Below are 27,618 nucleotides of genomic sequence, written 5' to 3'. Positions count from 1 at the left end.
TTACTTTTACTTAAGTATATTTATAGAGAAGGAACGCTACTTTTACTCCGCTACTTTTATCTACATTCAGCTCGCTACTCGCTACTAATTTTGATCGATCTGTTAATGCACGCTTTGTTTGTTTTGGTCTGTCAGACAGACCTTCAAAGTGCCTGCCTTACTGGTGACGTTTCACTTCGTTCCACCAATCAGATGCAGTCACTGGGGACGTTGGACCAATCAAACAGAGCCAGGTGGTCACATGACCTGACTTAAACAAGTTGAAAAACGTATTGGGGTGTTACCATTTAGTGGTCAATTGTACGGAATATGTACTGTACTGTGCAATCTAATCATAAAAGTTCCAATCAATCAAAAGTGTGAAGGAAAAAAGATACTTGTTTTATTTCAACCGTACCGTCAAAAGCCTCAAGACTGACCGCACATGAGGACGTTCCTGTCTTCACAATAAAAGTGCCACTCCATCGCGCCTGCGCTTTCAAAACAAGAGTCTCCGAAAGCCAGCGTAAACAAGCTAGCAAGCTACGGAGTTTGACGCCAATATATTTCTTGTAAAGTGTATAAAAACGAATATGGAAGCTGGACAAATAAGATGCCAAAAACCAACCACTTTCATGTGGTATTAGACAGAAAGGAGGAACTTTTCTTCTCCTCCATTTGAAAACGTGGACGTTATCAACACTACTGTCTGATTACAATCAACGCAAGTCATCAGAATCAGGTAATACACCAACTTATATTCTTGTCTTCATGAAAGAAAGGAATCTATATGTTAAACATGCATGTATATTCATTAAAACACCTTTAACATGTAAACAAAAACAGCAAAATAAATACTTATAAATTATATACTGTGTATATCAATGTATATGTATGCATGTGTATATATATATATATATATATGATATGAGTGTGTATGTTACTCATCAGTTACTCAGTACTTGAGTAGTTTTTTCACAACATACTTTTTACTTTTACTCAAGTAAATATTTGGGTGACTACTCCTTACTTTTACTTTAGTAATAAATCTCTAAAGTAACAGTACTCTTACTTGAGTACAATTTCTGGCTACTCTACCCACCTCTGGGTGTAACCACGTCAAGTCTACTGCCCCCTGGTGGCACAAAGGAGTGGCTGCAGTTGGTATTCACTACAAGACGTGTTCATTTATATTATACAGTATGCTAGTATTTATTACTATACAAAAGTAATACGATTATAAATATTACAGGTATTAAATTAGTGTGCTTGCTCTGCTGTGCAGAATAAAAAAGAAAACAATCAAGGAGGATATGTTTTTTTTTCAATTGTCTTTTTCATTGTCGTGCGTAGGATTTGTTCTATTCTGACTGTAACAGAAATTCCCAAGAAAGTGTGTCAATTAGGGTGTGGTCCAATCGTATTCAAGAATAGACTTGTGGTTTTTTTTGTTGTCCCCCCCCCCCCCCCCAGCAATTGTTGCGTAAATTACCGCGTGTCACTTAAACGTGTTTGACGATCATAATCAGGCAATGGCATGGATTTGGTACGTGAATGACGCAAACGTGTTTATATTTGGGTCCGACATGCACGTCCGGTATTCGAGCGAAGATAAGATCGGGGTAAGAAACGAACAATGCATTGGGTTTTCGGTGGCGAGCATGTGGGCGTGGCTTAACTAGACCCCGCCCCCTCAAGTGGAGGTGTTTTGACTATTTGCATAAGCCGGTGCGCTTTTAGTGAAGTGTCTCCCACGCACACACACACACACACACATCCACGGAGGCATGGATGTTGTCAACTTTCTGGAGAATGTGGAGCTAGTGAAAGCCTGGGAAGGTAAGACTCATTAAATGATGTTTTTACTATTATAAATGATTTTGATTCTATTTTTTTTAATGTGTGTTTTTTTATTTGCATGGTCCTCACAATGTCAGTGATGCATAAAAAGTGTGTTAGAAATGAACATGTGTGTGCTGCTTGCTTAAATGTCAGACATGACATCACAGTAATGTGGTCCCACTGGCTCACCTGCTCACACACGGCTATTAATAGTACATTTACACACGGTGACGGGTGTGTGTGTTTGTGTGTGTGTGTGTGCGCGCATGCACAGGAGGCCGCGATAATGGACGGAGCAACAAGTGGCGGGAGAAGTTCTGCTTCCCCAACATCAGCTTCTGCCGCGACTTGGCTGCCAACATGGGTACGTTTGAGTGGCAAATGTGCGCCACACCGAGGCTAACGTCACATGTCACTTTTGGTCCTGTCAGAGCGGGACTACACCGACCTGTGCGTGGAGCAGCCCATCGGTAGGAAACTCTTCGAGCTCTTCTGTCAGACGCGGGTGGAGCTCCAGAACCACGTGGCCTTCCACCATGAGCTGGTACTGGACCACACACGACACCCAACACAACCTTTTTAGCAAGAAAGTGCAGGGGGAAAGTCACATACAGGCCCGGCCCTAACCAATCTGGCGCCCTAGGCAAGATTTTAGGTGGCGCCCCCCCACATCGGCAGTGAAGTGTATAAACTCACAAGAAACCCAATAGCTCTGACCTTTTTTTTTTTTTTTTACTTACAACTATACCTAATATATAAAGGGGTGGAAAAGTGACTATTACCTGCAGGGCAAACATTAGCTAACCAGAAGGCAATAACAATGTAAACAAAAAACACCTGCTTAAAAGATCTAATACAAATGTCCCTGAGGAATGTAAGGTGGGAGTACTGTAATTACCTAACGTTACATTATTATTTTCCATAACAATTTAGCCCCCTCCACAATATTAACCCGACGTTAAAACAGAACTAGCTATTTATTGATTAGCAATTGCCGAATCATGTAACATTAGCTTAATGCTAAAAAGCCAGGTTGCTATCACATTCTGTAACAGACAAGTAATTTCATGTAGGCTAACGTTACCTACCTGCTACCTCTGTCTTTTCTCGTTTCTCCTCCTCTTCTTTTCTCTTTGTTCTTCCCTGGGCACCTGACAGTTTTGGCCGTTTTGACATCTTGTGTTGATTTTTTGATGTGGTGACGTCCAAAAAGAGTCATGATACGTGAAGGGAGGGGGCGCACCGTGCGGGGGGAGGGGGATGGGGGGGGGGGGGGGGGCGTAATGACCCCAAACCATCACTGATGGTGGAAACTTTACACTAGACTTCAGGCAACGTGGATCCTGTGCCTCTCCTGTCTTCCTCCAGACTCTGGGATCTCGATTTCCAAAGGAAATGCAACATTTGCATGGTTGGGTGATGGTTTGGGGTGCCATGTCATCTGCTGGTGTCGGTCCACTCTGTTTCCTGAGATCCAGGGTCAACGCAGCCGTCTACCAGCAAGTTTTAGAGCACTTCATGCTTCCTGCTGCTGACCTGCTCTATGGAGATGGAGATTTCAAGTTCCAACAGGACTTGGCGCCTCCACACAGCGCAAAATCTACCCGTGCCTGGTTTACGGACCATGCATGGTATTTCTGTTCTAAATTGGCCCGCCAACTCCCCTGACCTTAGCCCCATAGAAAATCCGTGGGGTATTGTGAAAAGGAAGATGCAGAATGCCAGACCCAAAAACGCAGAAGAGTTGAAGGCCACTATCAGAGCAACCTGGGCTCTCATAACACCTGAGCAGTGCCAGAAAGTCATGGACTCCATGCCACGCCGCATTAACGCAGTAATTGAGGCAAAAGGAGCTCCAACCAAGTATTGAGTATTGTACATGCTCATATTTTTCATTTTCATACTTTTCAGTTGGCCAACATTTCTAAAAATCCCTTTTTTGTATTAGCCTTAAGTAATATTCTAATTTTGTGACACACGGAATTTTGGATTTTCATTTGTTGCCACTTCAAATCATCAAAATTAAATGAAATAAACATTTGAATGCATCAGTCTGTGTGCAATGAATAAATATAATGTACAAGTTACACCTTTTGAATGCAATTACTGAAATAAATCAAGTTTTTCAAAATATTCTAATTTACTGGCTTTTACCTGTATATATGTATACATACAGTCATGGTCAAAAGTGTACATACACTTGTAAAGAACATCATGTCATGGCTGTCTTGAGTTTCCAATCATTTCTTATGTTTTTGTGATGTAGTGATCGGAGCACATACTTGTTGCTCACAAAAAACATTCATGAAGTTTGCTTCTTTTATGAATTTATTATGGCTCTACTGAAAATGTGCTGGGTCAAAAGTATACATACAGAAATGTTAATATTTGCTTACATGTCCATTGGCAAGTTTCACTGCAATAAGGTGCTTTTGGTAGCCATCCACAAGCTTCTGCTGGAATTGTTGACCACTCCTCTTGACAAAACTGGTGCAGTTCAGCTAAATTTGTTGCTTTTCCGACATGGACTTGTTTCTTCAGCATTGTCCACACGTTTAAGTCAGGCCATTCTAAAACCTTCATTCTAGCCTGATTTAGCCATTCCTTTACCACTTTTGAGGTGTGTTTGGGGTCATTGTCCTGTTGTAACACCCAACTGCGCCCAAGACCCAACCTCCGGGCTGATGATTTTAGCTTGTCCTGAAGAATTTGGAGGTAATCCTCATTTTTCATTGTCCCATTTACCCTCTGTAAAGAAGCAGTTCCATTGGCAGCAAAACAAGCCCAGAGCATAATACTACCACCACCATGATTGACGGTATGCATGGTGTTCCTGGGATTAAAGGCCTCACCTTTTCTCCTCCAAACATATTGCTGGGTATTGTGGCCAAACAGCTCCATTTTTGTTTCATCTGACCACAGAACTTTCCTCCAGAAGGTCTTATCTTTGTCCATGTGATCAGCAGCAAACTTTAAGGCTTTAAGGTGTCGCTTCTGGAGCAATCAATCAATCAATGTTTACTTATAGCCCTAAATCACGAGTGTCTCAAAGGGCTGCACAAGCCACAATGACATCCTCGGCTCAGATCAGGGCAAGAAAAAACTCAACCCAATGGGATGACAATGAGAAACCATGGAGGGGACCGCAGATGTGGAGACCGGGCGACCGGTGCAATGGACGTTGAGTGGATCTAAATAAAATAAATAAAGTTGGTATGGTATGGTATGGATCTAGCATAATAGTTCTTGCATGGTAGCCTCTCAGTCTATGGTGATGCAAAACAGGCTTGACTGTGGACACTGACACCTGTGTTCTATCAGCTTCCAATTCATTGCAGACCTGAATTTTGGTGGTTCTCGGTGGACTCTTGATTATTCTGACCAATTTTTCTCCAAGCAGCAGGTGATAGCCTGTGTTTTCTTTCTGATCGTGGCAGTGACAAAACTGTGCCATGCACTTAAAACTTACGAGCAATCGTCTGCACAGTTGCTCTTGGGACCTTAAGCTGCTTTGAAATGGCTCCAAGTGACTTTCCTGACTTGTTTAAGTCAATGATTCGTTTTTTCAGATCTGTGCTGAGTTCCTTTGACTTTCCCATTGTCGCGTTTTGTAACCGAGTCTAATGACTGCATCACATGAGCCCTGTATAAATGGGCTCAGAGAAGTCAACAGGTGTTGTCAATCATAATGACTCACATGAAGTTAAGAGGAAATGAAGCTCATTTGATTTGATTGTAACTTTTCTACATCACCAAAATTGATCATGTTGCTGTATGTTACCGGAGGCAGATATTTACATATATCCGAATTTAAGTGTTACTTCTTTTTATTTCATAATCATATTACAAAACAGCTAGTGTTTTTCTTCCAATTGTGGTCTTTTGGTTGTCTGCAAAACTGTGTGCTTAACCTTGAATGAGGAATGTTAGAGAGAGAGAGAGATAATGGACATTTGTTTTGGCTAGAGACACAGGACTGCCAGGGACTTAAGAGGGGAGAGGGTGTTTCGGGGGGCAGACGATCTTAGGGGCGCATTTGAATGTTCTATGCTGGACTGGTCTGAATGTATATCTGCAAAGCTTTGCAAATATATTACAAAATACCTATTCTGTCTCTGGTGGTTTTTCAACTCAGCTTTAAGTGTCGTAAAGAGCTTGGGAGCGACTTGTGACTTGAATTCCCAACTGGTCCGAAACGCAACAATGTATACTTTTGAACCAGCAGATTTTTGCTCACATTTTCAGTAGACTCATAATAAATTCATAAAATAACCAAACTACATGGATGTTTTTTTTTTGTGACAAACAAGTATGTGCTCCAATCAGTCTATCACAAAAAAAAAATGTTCTGCATGAGCGGCGAGGAGACAGAGAGTAACAAGCGGTAGAAAATGGATTAGAAAGGACAGATGTCCAAAAATAATATTTTTTTATTTAAACTCGGGACTTCCTGCGGGACGGATTTTGGACGCTGGCGGGCCGTATCTGGCCCTCTGAGGGCAACCATAACTGGGATGTGGCCCTCAATGAAAACGAGTTTGACACGCCTGCGCTGGATGTTTATGATATCATGTAACAACAATATTTAAGGAGGTTAGAGTAGGGCAGGGGTCGGCAACCCGCGGCTCCGGAGCCGCATGCGGCTCTTTGATCACTCTGATGCGGCTCAGCAGCTCACTTGCTGAACCCCCCAATTTTCCCGTGAGACTTACGGATTTCAGTGCCTCTCGCAGAAAACTCCCAGGATTAATATTCACCGATTTTCACCCTTACAGCTATAATAAGGGCGTGCCGTGATGGTACAACATTTGGCTCCCTCTACAATCTGTATTAACAGCGTGCCAGCCCAACACTTGTTATACAATATACATCGTCTGCTTGACAGCAAGGCATACTTGCTCAACAGCCACACAGGTTACACTGACGGTGGTCATATAAAACAACTTTAACACTCTTACTAATAATGCGCCACACTTTGAACCAAAACCAAACAAGAATGACAAACACATTTCGGGAGAACATCTGCACCTTAACACAACATAAACACAACAGAACAAACACCCAGAATCCCATGCAGCCCTAACTCTTCCGGGCTATATTATACACCCCTGCTACCACCAAACCCCCCCCCCCACACTCCAAGCCTGCTCCCTCACACATCAACCCCCCCTCTCTGTGCGTCGGTTGAGGTGGGCGGGGTTTGGTAACTTTAAATTTTTTTTTACCCTAACCTTAAACTTAACCCTAACCCTAACCCTAATCTTAACCTTAACCCTAACCCTAACCCTAACCCTAACCTTAATCTTAACCCTAACCCTAAAAAAAAATTTAATTGTTAAAATTGTTTAAAAATATGTTAAAATGTTTAAAAATGTTAAAATATTTTTTAACTTTTTAAAACTTTTTTTTAACTTTTTAAACTTATTTTAACTTTTTTTAAAACTTTTTTTAACTTAAAAATTTTTTTTACCCTAACCCTAACCCTAACCCTAATCTTAACCTTAACCCTAACCCTAACACTAATCTTAACCCTAACCCTAACCCTAATCTTAACCTTAACCCTAACCCTAACCCTAATCTTAACCCTAACCCTAACCCTAAAAAAAATGTTAATTGTTAAAATTGTTTAAAAAAATTTTTTTTTCTAAAAATTGGTTAAAATTGTTTTAAAAAATAAAAAAAAGTAATTTAAAAAAAAAATAATTTTTTTTTTTTTTAAATTAAAAAAAATTTACAAATTAAAAAAAATTAAAAATAAATAAAAAAATTAAAAAAAAATTAAAAAAATTAAAAACATTTTTAAAAAATTAAAAAAATTTGAAAAAAATGTTTTACCTTGAAAATCATTTGTTTACCTTGAAAATCATTTTCAACCTTGAAAAAAAATTTTACCTTGAAAATTTTTTTTTACCTTGAAAATCATTTGTTTACCTTGAAAATCATTTTTAACCTTGAAAAAAAAAATGTTACCTTGAAACATTTTTTTATCTTGAAAATCGTTTGTTTACCTTGAAAATCATTTTTAACCTTGAAAAAAAAATGTTACCTTGAAATTTTTTTTTTACCTTGAAAATCATTTGTTTACCTTGAAAATCATTTTTAACCTTGAAACAAGAATGTCGTTCAGTTGAGCACAGCAAGACCTGCAGGTTGAGGATTGTTGCGTTTGTGCAGTTGGCAGCGTGAGCTCTGACTAGGAGGCAGCAGATGTCAATTAACGTAGGGGTGTCCAAACTTTGTTAATTGAGGGCCACACACTGACAAATTAAAGCATGCAGGGGTCATATTCATATTCAAAATGTTCAAAACCATTATTTTTAACCTTGAAAAAAAATTTTTACCTTGAATTTTTTTTTTTTTACCTTGAAAATCATTTTTTACGTTGAAAATCATGTTTTAACTTAAAACATAATTGTTTTAATTTTTTTTTAATTTTTTTTAAATTTTTTTAAATATTTTTAAATTTTGTAAAATTTTTAATTTTTTAAAAAATTTTTAAATTTATTTTAAAATTAAATTTTTTTTTTTTTTAATTTTCTTTTAAATTTTTAATGTTTTTTAAAACAAATTAAAAAAATTTAAAAAATTTAAAAAATTTTTAAAACATTTTTTAATTTTTTTTAATATTTTTAAATTTTTTATTTTTATTTTTTTTTAATATTTGGTAGCGGGGGTGTATAATGTATCCATCTTACCATCCAAAAATCGCTGCCGTTGTGTCCTTGGCCGGGACACTTCACCCTTTGCCCCCGGTGCCACTCACACCGGTGAATTGAATGATGACTGATAGGTGGTGGTCGGAGGGGCCGTTGGCGCAAATTGCAGCCACGCTTCCGTCAGTCTACCCCAGGGCAGCTGTGGCTATGAAAGTAGCTTACCACTACCAGGTGTGAATGAATGATGGGTTCTACATGTAAAAGCGACTTTGGGTACTTAGAAAAGCGCTATATAAATCCCAGGTATTATTATTATTATCCCGGAAGAGTTGGGGCTGCATGGGATTCTGGGTATTTGTCCTGATGTGTTTATGTTGTGTTACGGTGCGGATGTTCTCCCGAAATGTGTTTGTCATTCTTGTTTGGTGTGGGTTCACAGTGTGGCGCATTATTAGTAAGAGTGTTAAAGTTGTTTTATATGGTCACCGTCAGTGTAACCTGTGTGGTTGTTGAACAAGTATGCCTTGCTGTCTCCTACGTGAGCAAGCAGAAGCCCCATTCAACAGGTGGCTGATTAGGCACCCTGATTGTAGTGGGCGCTATATGCTGTACCATCACGATATGCATGACGCTGACACGCGCTGTTCATTTAAAACCCGCGTGCCGCGTCAGCTTAAAAATTCCATATAAAGGTGGGGGCAGCGTGTCTGAGACCCCTGGTTTATACATAGTACAAAGCAAAAAAAACTTTGCATGCAGTGTTATTTCATTTAAAATTCCAAAATTTTTTGCGGCTCCCATTGTTTTCTATAATTTGTGAAACTGGTCAAAATGGCTCTTTGACTGGTAAAGGTTGCCGACCCCTGGAGTAGGGCCATGTCCACACAAACGCAGAGTTTCCAAAACACAAGAAGCAAGCCTGGAGGTGGCATTACACCTACTATTATTGTAATCTTTATTTGACATGTACTGTATCTTTAAAACCAGCCCTGGGAACATTATCAATCTTTTTTTTGTAAGTGTTTAAAGCACACATGTTCTGCTGAAACCCAACACTCATGGAGTGATAACATGTTTAATCATGGATATAGTGATATATTACATGTGCAGTGAAGTGTACGTTGTTTTTAACAGCAGTACATTTTTTTAGTCACTCGCGGTCACACCCAGCTCCATTTACACCAGGCCTGGGCAATTATTTTGACTCGGGGGGACAAATTTTGAGGAAAAAAATGTGTCTGGGCCGGTATATCTATTTTTAGGAACACATACAACACCTCACAATAACGTTAAGACAGACCGTTTTAAAAAAACACAATGGAATTTTACACTTTTTTACTGAATGAGACACCCAGAATGTACATGGAAATAAAGAATGTGGGATTTACAATATTAACTACGAAGCATAAAACACTGAATATTGACAACATATGAACGTCACACCCCCTCTCCATCCACATATTTTGCAATCGAGCGAAACGCAACAAAAATGCAACAAACAGCAAAACATAAACACGAAGGGTAAAAAAAAATCCCACCTAAATCACTAAACTTTAGAACTTTGTTGTAAAAATCTCTGACACCCACATTTTCAGGCTCGCTCTGGAAACACTCTGTGGAAACGCTCCCCACCCACACTGCTTGGTGCCTCGTCTGAGCTGCTGTGACTTAGATTACCATAGTAACTAATTAGATTACCATAGTAACTAATTAGATTAGCAAGTAACTAGTATATTATGCAAAAGCACAGATTGCAACCATTGAAATACTTTGTATAGTTCAGGGGTCGGCATGCGGCTCTTTGATCACTCTGATGCGGCTCAGCAGCTTACTTGCTGAACCCCCCAATTTTCCCGTGAGACTTCCGGATTTCAGTGCCTCTCGCAGAAAACTCCCGGGATTAATATTCACCGATTTTCACCCTTACAGCTATAATAAGGGCGTGCCATGATGGTATAACATTTGGCTCCCTCTACAATCTGTATTAACAGCGTGCCAGCCCAACACTTGTTATACAATATACGTAGTCTGCTTGCACACGTACGTGACAGCAAGGCATACTTGGTCAACAGCCACACAGGTTACACTGACGGTGGTCATATAAAACAACTTTAACACTCTTACTAATAATGCGCCACACTTTGAACCAAAACCAAACAAGAATGACAAACACATTTCGGGAGAACATCTGCACCTTAACACAACATAAACACAACAGAACAAACACCCAGAATCCCATGCAGCCCTAACTCTTCCGGGCTATATTATACACCCCTGCTACCACCAAACCCCCCCCCCCCCCACTCCAAGCCTGCTCCCTCACACATCAACCCCCCCCTCTCTGTGCGTCGGTTGAGGTGGGCGGGGTTTGGTAACTTTACTTTTTTTTTTACCCTAACCTTAAACTTAACCCTAACCCTAACCCTAATCTTAACCTTAACCCTAACCCTAACCTTAATCTTAACCCTAACCCTAACCCTAAAAAAAAATTTAATTGTTAAAATTGTTTAAAAATATGTTAAAATGTTTAAAAATGTTAAAATATTTTATAACTTTTTTAAAACTTTTTAAACTTATTTTAAAACTTTTTTTAACTTAAAAAAAAAAAATTACCCTAACCCTAACCCTAATCTTAACCCTAACCCTAACCCTAATCTTAACCTTAACCCTAACCCTAACACTAATCTTAACCCTAACCCTAACCCTAATCTTAACCTTAACCCTAACCCTAACCCTAATCTTAACCCTAACCCTAACCCTAAAAAAAATGTTAATTGTTAAAATTGTTTAAAAAATTTTTTTTTTTTTAAATTGGTTAAAATTGTTTTAAAAAATAAAAAAAAGTAATTTAAAAAAAAAATATATTTTTTTTTTAATTAAAAAAAATTTACAAATTAAAAAAAAAAAAAAAAAAAAAAAAAAAAAAAAAAAAAAAAAAAATTTAAAACATTTTTAAAAAATTAAAAAAATTAGAAAATCATTTTTTACCTTGAAAAAAATGTTTTACCTTGAAAATCATTTGTTTACCTTGAAAATCATTTTTAACCTTGAAAAAAAAATTTTACCTTGAAAATTTTTTTTTACCTTGAAAATCATTTGTTTACCTTGAAAATCATTTTTAACCTTGAAAAAAAAAATGTTACCTTGAAACATTTTTTTATCTTGAAAATCATTTGTTTACCTTGAAAATCATTTTTAACCTTGAAAAAAAAATGTTACCTTGAAAATTTTTTTTTACCTTGAAAATCATTTTTAACCTTGAAACAAGAATGTCGTTCAGTTGAGCACAGCAAGACCTGCAGGTTGAGGATTGTTGCGTTTGTGCAGTTGGCAGCGTGAGCTCTGACTAGGAGGCAGCAGATGTCAATTAACGTAGGGGTGTCCAAACTTTGTTAATTGAGGGCCACACACTGACAAATTAAAGCATGCAGGGGTCATATTCATATTCAAAATGTTCAAAACCATTATTTTTAACCTTGAAAAAAAAATTTTACCTTGAAATTTCTTTTTTACCTTGAAAATCATTTTTTACGTTGAAAATCATGTTTTAACTTAAAACATAATTGTTTTAATTTGTAATTTTTTTTGTAATTTTTTTTAAATTTTTGTAAACATTTTTAAATTTTGTAAAATTTTTAATTTTTTTAAATTTTTTTTAATTTATTTTAAAATTAATTTTTTTTTTTTTAATTTTCTTTTAAATTTGTAATGTTTTTTAAAAAAAATTAAAAAATGTTAAATATTTTTTAAATTTTTTAAAACATTTTTTAATTTTTTTTAATATTTTTTAAAATATATATATTTTTTTAATATTTGGTAGCGGGGGTGTATAATGTATCCATCTTACCATCCAAAAATCGCTGCCGTTGTGTCCTTGGGCGGGACACTTCACCCTTTGCCCCCGGTGCCACTCACACCGGTGAATTGAATGATGACTGATAGGTGGTGGTCGGAGGGGCCGTTGGCGCAAATTGCAGCCACGCTTCCGTCAGTCTACCCCAGGGCAGCTGTGGCTATGAAAGTAGCTTACCACCACCAGGTGTGAATGAATGATGGGTTCTACATGTAAAAGCGACTTTGGGTACTTAGAAAAGCGCTATATAAATCCCAGGTATTATTATTATTATCCCGGAAGAGTTAGGGCTGCATGGGTTTCTGGGTATTTGTCCTGTTGTGTTTATGTTGTGTTACGGTGCGGATGTTCTCCCGAAATGTGTTTGTCATTCTTGTTTGGTTTTGGTTCAAAGTGTGGCGCATTATTAGTAAGAGTGTTAAAGTTGTTTTATATGGTCACCGTCAGTGTAACCTGTGTGGTTGTTGAACAAGTATGCCTTGCTGTCTCCTACGTCAGCAAGCGGAAGCCCCATTCAACAGGTGGCTGATCAGGCACCCTGATTGTAGTGGGCGCTATATGCTGTAACATCACGATACGCATGACGCTGACACGCGCTGTTCATTTAAAACCCGCGTGCCGCGTCAGCTTAAAAATTCCATATAAAGGTGGGGGCAGCGTGTCTGAGACCCCTGGTTTATACATAGTACAAAGCAAAAAAAAAACTTATTATGCAGTGTTATTTCATTTAAAATTCCAACATTTTTTGCGGCTCCCATTGTTTTCTATAATTTGTGAAACTAGTCAAAATGGCTCTTTGACTGGTAAAGGTTGCCGACCCCTGGAGTAGGGCCATGTCCACACAAACGCAGAGTTTCCAAAACACAAGAAGCAAGCCTGGAGGTGGCATTACACCTACTATTATTGTAATCTTTATTTGACATGCACTGTATCTTTAAAACCAGCCCTGGGAACATTATCAATCTTTTTTTTGTAAGTGTTTAAAGCGCACAAGTGCTGCTGAAACCCAACACTCATGGAGTGATAACATGTTTAATCATGGATATAGTGATATATTACATGTGCAGTGAAGTGTACGTTGTTTTTAACAGCAGTACATTTTTTTAGTCACTCGCGGTCACACCCAGCTCCATTTACACCAGGCCTGGGCAATTATTTTGACTCGGGGGGACAAATTTTGAGGAAAAAAATGTGTCTGGGCCAGTATATCTATTTTTAGGAACACATACAACACCTCACAATAACGTTATGACAGACCGCCTTAAAAAACACAATGGAATTTTACATTTTTTTAACTGAACGAGACACCCAGAATGTACATGGAAATAAAGAATGTGGGATTTACAACATTAACTACGAAGCATAAAACACTGAATATTGACAACATATGAACGTCACACCCCCTCTCCATCCACATATTTTGCAATCGAGCGAAACGCAACAAAAATGCAACAAACAGCGAAATATGAACGCGAAGGGTAAAAAAAAAAATCCCACCTACAATCTGATAAATCACTAAACTTTAGAACTTTGTTGTAAAAATCTCTGACACCCACATTTTCAGGCTCGCTCTGGAAGCACTCTGTGGAAACGCTCCCTACCCACACTGCTTGGTGCCTCGTCCGAGCTGCTGTGACTTAGATTACCATAGTAACTAATTAGATTACCATAGTAACTAATTAGATTAGCAAGTAACTAGTATATTATGCAAAAGCACAGATTGCAACCATTGAAATACTTTGTATAGTTCGGGGGTCGGCATGCGGCTCTTTGATCAGTCTGATGCGGCTCAGCAGCTTACTTGCCGAACCCCCCAATTTTCCCGTGAGACTTCCGGATTTCAGTGCCTCTCGCAGAAAACTCCCGGGATTAATATTCACCGATTTTCACCCTTACAGCTATAATAAGGGCGTGCCATGATGACACAACATTTGGCTCCCTCTACAATCTGAATTAACAGCGTGCCACCCCGACACTTGTTATACAATATACATCGTCTGCTTGACAGCAAGGCATACTTGGTCAACAGCCACACAGGTTACACTGACGGTGGTCATATAAAACAACTTTAACACTCTTACTAATAATGCGCCACACTTTGAACCAAAACCAAACAAGAATGACAAACACATTTCGGGAGAACATCTGCACCTTAACACAACATAAACACAACAGAACAAACACCCAGAATCCCATGCAGCCCTAACTCTTCCGGGCTATATTATACACCCCTGCTACCACCAAAACCCCACCCCACTCCAAGCCTGCTCCCTCACACATCAACCCCCCCCTCTCTGTGCGTCGGTTGAGGTGGGCGGGGTTTGGTAACTTTAAATTTTTTTTTACCCTAACCTTAAACTTAACCCTAACCCTAACCCTAATCTTAACCTTAACCCTAACCCTAACCCTAACCTTAATCTTAACCCTAACCCTAAAAAAAAATTTAATTGTTAATATTGTTTAAAAATATGTTAAAATGTTTAAAAATGTTAAAATATTTTTTAACTTTTTAAAACTTTTTTTTAACTTTTTAAACTTATTTTAACTTTTTTTTAAACTTTTTTTAACTTAAAAAAAAAAATTAACCTAACCCTAACCCTAATCTTAACCTTAACCCTAACCCTAACACTAATCTTAACCCTAACCCTAATCTTAACCTTAACCCTAACCCTAACCCTAATCTTAACCCTAACCCTAAAAAAAATGTTAATTGTTAAAATTGTTTAAAACAATTTTTTTTTTAAATTGGTTAAAATTGTTTAAAAAAATAAAAAAAAGTAATTTAAAAAAAAAAAAAAAAAATTTTTTTAATTAAATTTTTTTTTTTTAAATTACAAATTAAAAAAAATTAAAAATAAATAAAAAAATTTAAAAAAAATTAAAAATTTTTTAAAAAAATTTAAAAAATTTGAAAATCATTTTTTACCTTGAAAAAAATGTTTTACCTTGAAAATCATTTGTTTACCTTGAAAATCATTTTTAACCTTGAAAAAAAAATTTTACCTTGAAATTTTTTTTTACCTTGAAAATCATTTGTTTACCTTGAAAATCATTTTTAACCTTGAAAAAAAAAATGTTACCTTGAAACATTTTTTTATCTTGAAAATCATTTGTTTACCTTGAAAATCATTTTTAACCTTGAAAAAAAAATGTTACCTTGAAAATTTTTTTTTACCTTGAAAATCATTTGTTTACCTTGAAAATCATTTTTAACCTTGAAACAAGAATGTCGTTCAGTTGAGCACAGCAAGACCTGCAGGTTGAGGATTGTTGCGTTTGTGCAGTTGGCAGCGTGAGCTCTGACTAGAAGGAGGCAGCAGATGTCAATTAACGTAGGGGTGTCCAAACTTTGTTAATTGAGGGCCACACACTGACAAATTAAAGCATGCAGGGGTCATATTCATATTCAAAATGTTCAAAACCATTATTTTTAACCTTGAAAAAAAAATTTTACCTTGAAATTTTTTTTTTACCTTGAAAATCATTTTTTACGTTGAAAATCATGTTTTAACTTAAAACATAATTGTTTTAATTTTTAATTTTTTTTGTAATTTTTTTAAAATTTTTGTAAACATTTTTAAATTTTGTAAAATTTGTAATTTTTTTTTTAAATTTTAAATTAATTTTAAAATTATTTTTTTTTATTTTTATTTTTTATTTTATTTTAAATTTTTAATGTTTTTTAAAAAAAATTAAAAAAATTAAAATATTTTTAAATATTTTTTAAAACATTTTTAAATTTTTTTTTTTTTTTTTTTTTTTAATATTTGGTAGCGGGGGTGTATAATGTATCCATCTTACCATCCAAAAATCGCTGCCGTTGTGTCCTTGGGCGGGACACTTCACCCTTTGCCCCCGGTGCCACTCACACCGGTGAATTGAATGATGACTGATAGGTGGTGGTCGGAGGGGCCGTTGGCGCAAATTGCAGCCACGCTTCCGTCAGTCTACCCCAGGGCAGCTGTGGCTATGAAAGTAGCTTACCACTACCAGGTGTGAATGAATGATGGGTTCTACATGTAAAAGCGACTTTGGGTACTTAGAAAAGCGCTATATAAATCCCAGGTATTATTATTATTATCCCGGAAGAGTTGGGGCTGCATGGGATTCTGGGTATTTGTCCTGTTGTGTTTATGTTGTGTTACGGTGCGGATGTTCTCCCGAAATGTGTTTGTCATTCTTGTTTGGTTTTGGTTCAAAGTGTGGCGCATTATTAGTAAGAGTGTTAAAGTTTTTTTTATACTGCCACCGTCAGTGTAACCTGTGTGGTTGTTGAACAAGTATGCCTTGCTGTCACCTACGTCAGCAAGCGGAAGCCCCATTCAACAGATTGTAGTGGGCGCTATATGCTGTACCATCACGATACGCATGACGCTGACACGCGTTGTTCATTTAAAACCCGCGTGCCGCGTCAGCTTAAAAATTCCATATAAAGGTGGGGGCAGCGTGTCTGAGACCCCTGGTTTATACATAGTACAAAGCAAAAAAAAAAAACTTTGCATGCAGTGTTATTTCATTTAAAATTCCAAAAATTTTTGCGGCTCCCATTGTTTTCTATAATTTGTGAAACTGGTCATAATGGCTCTTTGACTGGTAAAGGTTGCCGACCCCTGGAGTAGGGCCATGTCCACACAAACGCAGAGTTTCCAAAACACAAGAAGCAAGCCTGGAGGTGGAATTACACCTACTATTATTGTAATCTTTATTTGACATGTACTGTATCTTTAAAACCAGCCCTGGGAACATTATCAATCTTTTTTTTGCAAGTGTTTAAAGCACACAAGTGCTGCTGAAACCCAACACTCATGTAGTGATAACATGTTTAATCATGGATATAGTGATATATTACATGTGCAGTGAAGTGTACGTTGTTTTTAACAGCAGTACATTTTTTTAGTCACTCGCGGTCACACCCAGCTCCATTTACTCCAGGCCTGGGCAATTATTTTGACTCGGGGGGACAAATTTAGAGGAAAAAAATGTGTCTGGGCCGGTATATCTATTTTTAGGAACACATACAACACCTCACAATAACGTCATGACAGACCGCCTTAAAAAACACAATGGAATTTTACATTTTTTTTACTGAACGAGACACCCAGAATGTACATGGAAATAAAGAATGTGGGATTTACAATATTAACTACGAAGCATAAAACACTGAATATTAACATATGAACGTCACACCCCCTCTCCATCCACATATGCAATCGAGCGAAACGCAACAAAAATGCAACAAACAGCAAAATATGAACGTGAAAGGTAAAAAAAAAATCCCACCAACAATCTGATAAATCACTAAACTTTAGAACTTTGTTGTAAAAATCTCTGACACCCACATTTTCAGGCTCGCTCTGGAAACACTCTGTGGAAACGCTCCCCACCCACACTGCTTGGTGCCTCGTCCGAGCTGCTGTGACTTAGATTACCATAGTAACTAATTAGATTACCATAGTAACTAATTAGATTAGCAAGTAACTAGTATATTATGCAAAAGCACAGATTGCAACCATTGAAATACTTTGTATAGTTCGGGGGTCGGCAACCCGCGGCTCTTTGATCACTCTGATGCGGCTCAGCAGCTTACTTGCTGAACCCCCCAATTTTCCCGTGAGACTTCCGGATTTCAGTGCCTCTCGCAGAAAACTCCCGGGATTAATATTCACCGATTTTTACTCTTACAGCTATAATAAGGGCGTGCCATGATGGTATAACATTTGGCTCCCTCTACAATCTGAATTAACAGCGTGCCAGCCCAACACTTGTTATACAATATACGTAGTTTGCTTGCACACGTACGTGACAGCAAGGCATACTTGGTCAACAGCCACACAGGTTACACTGACGGTGGTCATATAAAACAACTTTAACACTCTTACTAATAATGCGCCACACTTTGAACCAAAACCAAACAAGAATGACAAAACACATTTCGGGAGAACATCTGCACCTTAACACAACATGAACACAACAGGACAAATACCCAGAATCCCATGCAGCCCTAACTCTTCCGGGCTATATTATACACCCCTGCTACCACCAAACCCCCCCCCCCCCCCCCACTCCAAGCCTGCTCCCTCACACATCAACCCCCCCCTCTCTGTGCGTCGGTTGAGGTGGGCGGGGTTTGGTAACTTTAAAATTTTTTTTACCCTAACCTTAAACTTAACCCTAACCCTAATCTTAACCTTAACCCTAACCCTAACCCTAACCTTAATCTTAACCCTAACCCTAAAAAAAAATTTAATTGTTAAAATTGTTTAAAAATATGTTAAAATGTTTAAAAATTTTAAAATATTTTTTAACTTTTTAAAACTTTTTTTTAAACTTATTTTAACTTTTTTTAAAAACTTTTAACTTAAAAAAAAAAAATTACCCTAACCCTAACCCTAATCTTAACCCTAACCCTAACCCTAATCTTAACCCTAACCCTAACACTAATCTTAACCCTAACCCTAACCCTAATCTTAACCTTAACCCTAACCCTAACCTTAACCCTAACCCTAACCCTAAAAAAAATGTTAATTGTTAAAATTGTTTAAAAAAATTTTTTTTTTTTAAAATTGGTTAAAATTGTTTTAAAAAATAAAAAAAGTAATTTTAAAAAAAAACAAAAAAAATTTTTTTTAAATTAAAAAAAATTTACAAATTAAAAAAAATTAAAAATAAATAAAAAAATTAAAAATAAATAAAAAAAATAAAAAACATTTTTTAAAAATTAAAAAAATTTGAAAATCATTTTTTACCTTGAAAAAAATGTTTTACATTGAAAATCATTTGTTTACCTTGAAAATCATTTTTAACCTTGAAAAAAAAATTTTACCTTGAAAATTTTTTTTTACCTTGAAAATCATTTGTTTACCTTGAAAATCATTTTTAACCTTGAAAAAAAAAATGTTACCTTGAAACATTTTTTTATCTTGAAAATCATTTGTTTACCTTGAAAATCATTTTTAACCTTGAAAAAAAAATGTTACCTTGAAAATTTTTTTTTACCTTGAAAATCATTTGTTTACCTTGAAAATCATTTTTAACCTTGAAACAAGAATGTCGTTCAGTTGAGCACAGCAAGACCTGCAGGTTGAGGATTGTTGCGTTTGTGCAGTTGGCAGCGTGAGCTCTGACTAGGAGGCAGCAGATGTCAATTAACGTAGGGGTGTCCAAACTTTGTTAATTGAGGGCCACACACTGACAAATTAAAGCATGCAGGGGTCATATTCATATTCAAAATGTTCAAAACCATTATTTTTAACCTTGGAAAAAAAATTTTACCTTGAAATTTTTTTTTTTTACCTTGAAAATCATTTTTTACGTTGAAAATCATGTTTTAACTTAAAACATAATTGTTTTAATTTTTTTTGTAATTTTTTTTAAATTTTTGTAAACATTTTTAAATTTTGTAAAATTTTTAATTTTTAAAAATTTTTTTACATTTATTTTAAAATTAATTTTTTTTTTTTTTAATTTTCTTTTAAATTTTTAATGTTTTTTAAAAAAAATTAAAAAAATTAAAATATTTTTTAAATTTTTTAAAACATTTTTTAATTTTTTTAAATATTTTTTAAAATATTTTTAAATTTTTTATTTTTATTTTTTTTTAATATTTGGTAGCGGGGGTGTATAATGTATCCATCTTACCATCCAAAAATCGCTGCCGTTGTGTCCTTGGGCGGGACACTTCACCCTTTTCCCCCGGTGCCACTCACACCGGTGAATTGAATGATGACTGATAGGTGGTGGTCGGAGGGGCCGTTGGCGCAAATTGCAGCCACGCTTCCATCAGTCTACCCCAGGGCAGATGTGGCTATGAAAGTAGCTTACCACCACCAGGTGTGAATGAATGATGGGTTCTACATGTAAAAGCGACTTTGGGTACTTAGAAAAGCGCTATATAAATCCCAGGTATTATTATTATTATCCCGGAAGAGTTAGGGCTGCATGGGATTCTGGGTATTTGTCCTGATGTGTTTATGTTGTGTTACGGTGCGGATGTTGTTTGGTTTTGGTTCAAAGTGTGGCGCATTATTAGTAAGAGTGTTAAAGTTGTTTTATATGGTCACCGTCAGTGTAACCTGTGTGGTTGTTGAACAAGTATGCCTTGCTGTCTCCTACGTCAGCAAGCGGAAGCCCCATTCAACAGGTGGCTGATCAGGCACTCTGATTGTAGTGGGTGCTATATGCTGTACCATCACGATACGCATGACGTTGACACGCGCTGTTCATTTAAAACCTGCGTGCCGCGTCAGCTTAAAAATTCCATATAAAGGTGGGGGCATCGTGTCTGAGACCCCTGGTTTATACATAGTACAAAGCAAAAAAAAAATACTTTGCATGCAGTGTTATTTCATTTAAAATTCCAAAAATTTTTGCGGCTCCCATTGTTTTCTATAATTTGTGAAACTGGTCAAAATGGCTCTTTGACTGGTAAAGGTTGCCGACCCCTGGAGTAGGGCCATGTCCACACAAACGCAGAGTTTCCAAAACACAAGAAGCAAGCCTGGAGGTGGCATTACACCTACTATTATTGTAATCTTTATTTGACATGTACTGTATCTTTAAAACCAGCCCTGGGAACATTATCAATCTTTTTTTTGTAAGTGTTTAAAGCGCACAAGTGCTGCTGAAACCCAACACTCATGGAGTGATAACATGTTTAATCATGGATATAGTGATATATTACATGTGCAGTGAAGTGTACGTTGTTTTTAACAGCAGTACATTTTTTTAGTCACTCGCGGTCACACCCAGCTCCATTTACACCAGGCCTGGGCAATTATTTTGACTCGGGGGGACAAATTTTGAGGAAAAAAATGTGTCTGGGCCGGTATATCTATTTTTAGGAACACATACAACACCTCACAATAACGTTATGACAGACCGCCTTAAAAAACACAATGGAATTTTACATTTTTTTTACTGAACGAGACACCCAGAATGTACATGGAAATAAAGAATGTGGGATTTACAATATTAACTACAAAGCATAAAACACTGAATATTGACAACATATGAACGTCACACCACCTCTCCATCCACATATTTTACAATCGAGCGAAACGCAACAAACAGCAAAATATGAACGCGAAGGGTAAAAAAAAATCCCACCTACAGTCTGATAAATCACTAAACTTTAGAACTTTGTTGTAAAAATCTCTGACACCCACATTTTCAGGCTCGCTCTGGAAACACTCTGTGGAAACGCTCCCCACCCACACTGCTTGGTGCCTCGTCCGAGCTGCTGTGACTTAGATTACCATAGTAACTAATTAGATTACCATAGTAACTAATTAGATTAGCAAGTAACTAGTATATCATGCAAAAGCGCAGATTGCAACCATTGAAATACTTTGTATAGTTCAGGGGTCGGCATGCGGCTCTTTGATCACTCTGATGCGGCTCAGCAGCTTACTTGCTGTACCCCCCAACTTTCCCGTGAGACTTCCGGATTTCAGTGCCTCTCGCAGAAAACTCCCGGGATTAATATTCACCGATTTTCACCCTTACAGCTATAATAAGGGCGTGCCATGATGGTATAACATTTGGCTCCCTCTACAATCTGTATTAACAGCGTGCCAGCCCAACACTTGTTATACAATATACGTAGTCTGCTTGCACACGTACGTGACAGCAAGGCATACTTGGTCAACAGCCACACAGGTTACACTGACGGTGGTCATATAAAACAACTTTAACACTCTTACTAATAATGCGCCACACTTTGAACCAAAACCAAACAAGAATGACAAACACATTTCGGGAGAACATCTGCACCTTAACACAACATAAACACAACAGAACAAACACCCAGAATCCCATGCAGCCCTAACTCTTCCGGGCTATATTATACACCCCTGCTACCACCAACCCCACTCCAAGCCTGCTCCCTCACACATCAACCCCCCCCCTCTCTGTGCGTCGGTTGAGGTGGGCGGGGTTTGGTAACTTTAAATTTTTTTTTACCCTAACCTTAAACTTAACCCTAACCCTAACCCTAATCTTAACCTTAACCCTAACCCTAACCCTAACCTTAATCTTAACCCTAACCCTAACCCTAAAAAAAAATTTAATTGTTAAAATTGTTTAAAAATATGTTAAAATGTTTAAAAATTTTAAAATATTTTTTAACTTTTTTTAAACTTTTTAAAACTTTTTTTTAAACTTATTTTAACTTTTTTTTAAACTTTTAACTTAAAAAAAAAAAATTACCCTAACCCTAACCCTAACCCTAATCTTAACCTTAACCCTAACACTAATCTTAACCCTAACCCTAACCCTAATCTTAACCTTAACCCTAACCCTAATCTTAACCCTAACCCTAACCCTAAAAAAAATGTTAATTGTTAAAATTGTTTAAAAAAAATTTTTTTTTTAAAAATTGGTTAAAATTGTTTTAAAAAATAAAAAAAAGTAATTTAAAAAAAAAAAATTAATTTTTTTTTTTTTTAAATTAAATTTTTTTTACAAATTAAAAAAATTTAAAAATAAATAACAAAATTAAAAAAAAATTAAAAAAATTTAAAAAAAATTAAAAAAATTTGAAAATCATTTTTTACCTTGAAAAAAATGTTTTACCTTGAAAATCATTTGTTTACCTTGAAAATCATTTTTAACCTTGAAAAAAAATTTTTACCTTGAAAATTTTTTTTTACCTTGAAAATCATTTGTTTACCTTGAAAATCATTTTTAACCTTGAAAAAAAAAATGTTACCTTGAAACATTTTTTTATCTTGAAAATCATTTGTTTACCTTGAAAATCATTTTTAACCTTGAAAAAAAAAATGTTACCTTGAAACATTTTTTTTTACCTTGAAAATCATTTGTTTACCTTGAAAATCATTTTTAACCTTGAAACAAGAATGTCGTTCAGTTGAGCACAGCAAGACCTGCAGGTTGAGGATTGTTGCGTTTGTGCAGTTGGCAGCGTGAGCTCTGACTAGAAGGAGGCAGCAGATGTCAATTAACGTAGGGGTGTCCAAACTTTGTTAATTGAGGGCCACACACTGACAAATTAAAGCATGCAGGGGTCATATTCATATTCAAAATGTTCAAAACCATTATTTTTAACCTTGAAAAAAAATTTTACCTTGAAATTTTTTTTTTTTACCTTGAAAATCATTTTTTACGTTGAAAATCATGTTTTAACTTAAAACATAATTGTTTTAATTTTTAATTTTTTAAAAATTTTTTTTAAATTTTTGTAAACATTTTAAAATTTTGTAAAATTTTTAATTTTTAAAAAAAAAATTAAATTTATTTTAAAATTAAATTTTTATTTTTTTTAATTTTCTTTTAAATTTTTAATGTTTTTTAAAAAAAATTAAAAAAATTAAAATATTTTTAAATATTTTTTAAAACATTTTTTAATTTTTTTAAAATATTTTTTAAAATATTTTTTAATTTTTTGTTTTTATTTTTTTTTAATATTTGGTAGCGGGGGTGTATAATGTATCCATCTTACCATCCAAAAATCGCTGCCGTTGTGTCCTTGGGCGGGACACTTCACCCTTTGCCCCCGGTGCCACTCACACATGTGAATTGAATGATGACTGATAGGTGGTGGTCGGAGGGGCCGTTGGCGCAAATTGCAGTCACGCTTCCGTCAGTCTACCCCAGGGCAGCTGTGGCTATGAAAGTAGCTTACCACTACCAGGTGTGAATGAATGATGGGTTCTACATGTAAAAGCGACTTTGGGTACTTAGAAAAGCGCTATATAAATCCCAGGTATTATTATTATTATCCCGGAAGAGTTGGGGCTGCATGGGATTCTGGGTATTTGTCCTGATGTGTTTATGTTGTGTTATGGTGCGGATGTTCTCCCGAAATGTGTTTGTCATTCTTGTTTGGTGTGGGTTCACAGTGTGGCGCATTATTAGTAAGAGTGTTAAAAGTTTTTTTTATACTGCCACCGTCAGTGTAACCTGTGTGGTTGTTGACCAAGTATGCCTTGCTGTTTCCTACGTCAGCAAGCGGAAGCCCCATTCAACAGGTGGCTGATCAGGCACCCTGATTATAGTGGGCGCTATATGCTGTACCATCACGATACGCATGACGCTGACACGCGCTATTCATTTAAAACCCGCGTGCAGCGTCAGCTTAAACATTCCATATAAAGGTGTGGGCATCGTGTCTGAGACCCCTGGTTTATACATAGTACAAAGCAAAAAAAAACAACTTTGCATGCAGTGTTATTTCATTTAAAATTCCAAAAATTTTTGCGGCTCCCATTGTTTTCTATAATTTGTGAAACTGGTCATAATGGCTCTTTGACTGGTAAAGGTTGCCGACCCCTGGAGTAGGGCCATGTCCACACAAACGCAGAGTTTCCAAAACACAAGAAGCAAGCCTGGAGGTGGCATTACACTTACTATTATTGTAATCTTTATTTGACATGTACTGTATCTTTAAAACCAGCCCTGGGAACATTATCAATCTTTTTTTTGTAAGTGTTTAAAGCGCACAAGTGCTGCTGAAACCCAACACTCATGGAGTGATAACATGTTTAATCATGGATATAGTGATATATTACATGTGCAGTGAAGTGTACGTTGTTTTTAACAGCAGTACATTTTTTTAGTCACTCGCGGTCACACCCAGCTCCATTTACACCAGGCCTGGGCAATTATTTTGACTCGGGGGGACAAATTTTGAGGAAAAAAATGTGTCTGGGCCGGTATATCTATTTTTAGGAACACATACAACACCTCACAATAACGTCATGACAGACCGCCTTAAAAAACACAATGGAATTTTACATTTTTTTAACTGAACGAGACACCCAGAATGTACATGGAAATAAAGAATGTGGGATTTACAATATTAACTATGAAGGATAAAACACTGAATATTGACAACATATGAACGTCACACCCCCTCTCCATCCACATATTTTGCAATCGAGCGAAACGCAACAAAAATGCAACAAACAGCGAAATATGAACGCGAAGGGTAAAAAAAAAAATCCCACCTACAATCTGATAAATCACTAAACTTTAGAACTTTGTTGTAAAAATCTCTGACACCCACATTTTCAGGCTCGCTCTGGAAACACTCTGTGGAAACGCTCCCCACCCACACTGCTTGGTGCCTCGTCCGAGCTGCTGTGACTTAGATTACCATAGTAACTAATTAGATTACCATAGTAACTAATTAGATTAGCAAGTAACTAGTATATCATGCAAAAGCGCAGATTGCAACCATTGAAATACTTTGTATAGTTCAGGGGTCGGCATGCGGCTCTTTGATCACTCTGATGCGGCTCAGCAGCTCACTTGCTGAACCCCCCAATTTTCCCCGTGAGACTTCCGGATTTCAGTGCCTCTCGCAGAAAACTCCCGGGATTAATATTCACCGATTTTCACCCTTACAGCTATAATAAGGGCGTGCCATGATGGTATAACATTTGGCTCCCTCTACAATCTGTATTAACAGCGTGCCAGCCCAACACTTGTTATACAATATACGTAGTCTGCTTGCACACGTACGTGACCGCAAGGCATACTTGGTCAACAGCCACACAGGTTACACTGACGGTGGTCATATAAAACAACTTTAACACTCTTACTAATAATGCGCCACACTTTGAACCAAAACCAAACAAGAATGACAAACACATTTCGGGAGAACATCTGCACCTTAACACAACATAAACACAACAGAACAAACACCCAGAATCCCATGCAGCCCTAACTCTTCCGGGCTATATTATACACCCCTGCTACCACCAAACCCCCCCCCCCCCCCACTCCAAGCCTGCTCCCTCACACATCAACCCCCCCCTCTCTGTGCGTCGGTTGAGGTGGGCGGGGTTTGGTAACTTTAAATTTTTTTTTACCCTAACCTTAAACTTAACCCTAACCCTAACCCTAATCTTAACCTTAACCCTAACCCTAACCCTAACCTTAATCTTAACCCTAACCCTAACCCTAAAAAAAAATTTAATTGTTATAATTGTTTAAAAATATGTTAAAATGTTTAAAAATGTTAAAATATTTTATAACTTTTTTAAAACTTTTTAAAACTTTTTTTTAAAACTTTTTTTTAAAACTTTTTAAACTTATTTTAAAACTTTTTTTTAACTTAAAAAAAAAAAAATTACCCTAACCCTAACCCTAATCTTAACCCTAACCCTAACCCTAATCTTAACCTTAACCCTAACCCTAACACTAATCTTAACCCTAACCCTAATCTTAACCTTAACCCTAACCCTAACCCTAATCTTAACCCTAACCCTAACCCTAAAAAAAATGTTAATTGTTAAAATTGTTTAAAAAAAATTTTTTTTTTTTAAATTGGTTAAAATTGTTTTAAAAAATAAAAAAAAGTAATTTAAAAAAAAAATAATTTTTTTTTTTTTAATTAAAAAAAATTTACAAATTAAAAAAAATTAAAAATAAATTAAAAAATTAAAAAAAAATTAAAAAAATTAAAAACATTTTTAAAAAATTAAAAAAATTTGAAAATCATTTTTTACCTTGAAAAAAATGTTTTACCATGAAAATCATTTGTTTACCTTGAAAATCATTTTTAACCTTGAAAAAAAAATTTTACCTTGAAAATTTTTTTTTACCTTGAAAATCATTTGTTTACCTTGAAAATCATTTTTAACCTTGAAAAAAAAAATGTTACCTTGAAACATTTTTTTATCTTGAAAATCATTTGTTTACCTTGAAAATCATTTTTAACCTTGAAAAAAAAATGTTACCTTGAAAATTTTTTTTTACCTTGAAAATCATTTGTTTACCTTGAAAATCATTTTTAACCTTGAAACAAGAATGTCGTTCAGTTGAGCACAGCAAGACCTGCAGGTTGAGGATTGTTGCGTTTGTGCAGTTGGCAGCGTGAGCTCTGACTAGGAGGCAGCAGATGTCAATTAACGTAGGGGTGTCCAAACTTTGTTAATTGAGGGCCACACACTGACAAATTAAAGCATGCAGGGGTCATATTCATATTCAAAATGTTCAAAACCATTATTTTTAACCTTGAAAAAAAAATTTTACCTTGAAATTTTTTTTTTTTACCTTGAAAATCATTTTTTACGTTGAAAATCATGTTTTAACTTAAAACATAATTGTTTTAATTTTTAATTTTTTTTGTAATTTTTTTTAAATTTTTGTAAACATTTTTAAATTTTGTAAAATTTTTAATTTTTTAAAAAAAATTTAAATTTATTTTAAAATTAAATTTTTTTTTTTTTAATTTTCTTTTAAATTTTTAATGTTTTTAAAAAAAAAATTAAAAAATTAAAATATTTTTTAAATTTTTTAAATATTTTTTAAAATATTTTTAAA

At 35.9% G+C, this 27,618-nt stretch overlaps 1 protein-coding gene across 1 annotated transcript in view; it reads left to right on the top strand.

Annotated features, from left to right (window-relative positions):
- The first annotated feature begins 1,587 nt into the window (after positions 1-1,587).
- grk5 (G protein-coupled receptor kinase 5) overlaps positions 1,588-27,618 on the top strand; it is a 46,942-nt gene continuing 20,911 nt past the window's right edge. The window contains exons 1-3 of the mRNA XM_061927376.2: positions 1,588-1,818; positions 2,096-2,185; positions 2,253-2,365. Of these exons, the coding sequence (XP_061783360.1) occupies positions 1,767-1,818; positions 2,096-2,185; positions 2,253-2,365 (255 nt within the window). The 5' untranslated portion in view covers positions 1,588-1,766. The remainder of the gene's footprint in view (positions 1,819-2,095; positions 2,186-2,252; positions 2,366-27,618) is intronic.

The sequence above is a fragment of the Nerophis lumbriciformis genome, linkage group LG32, assembly GCF_033978685.3.
Source record: "Nerophis lumbriciformis linkage group LG32, RoL_Nlum_v2.1, whole genome shotgun sequence".
NCBI classification, from domain to species: domain Eukaryota; kingdom Metazoa; phylum Chordata; class Actinopteri; order Syngnathiformes; family Syngnathidae; genus Nerophis; species Nerophis lumbriciformis.
Note: the sequence above shows the minus strand (reverse complement) of the source record. Positions and strands in the feature narration are given on the sequence as shown.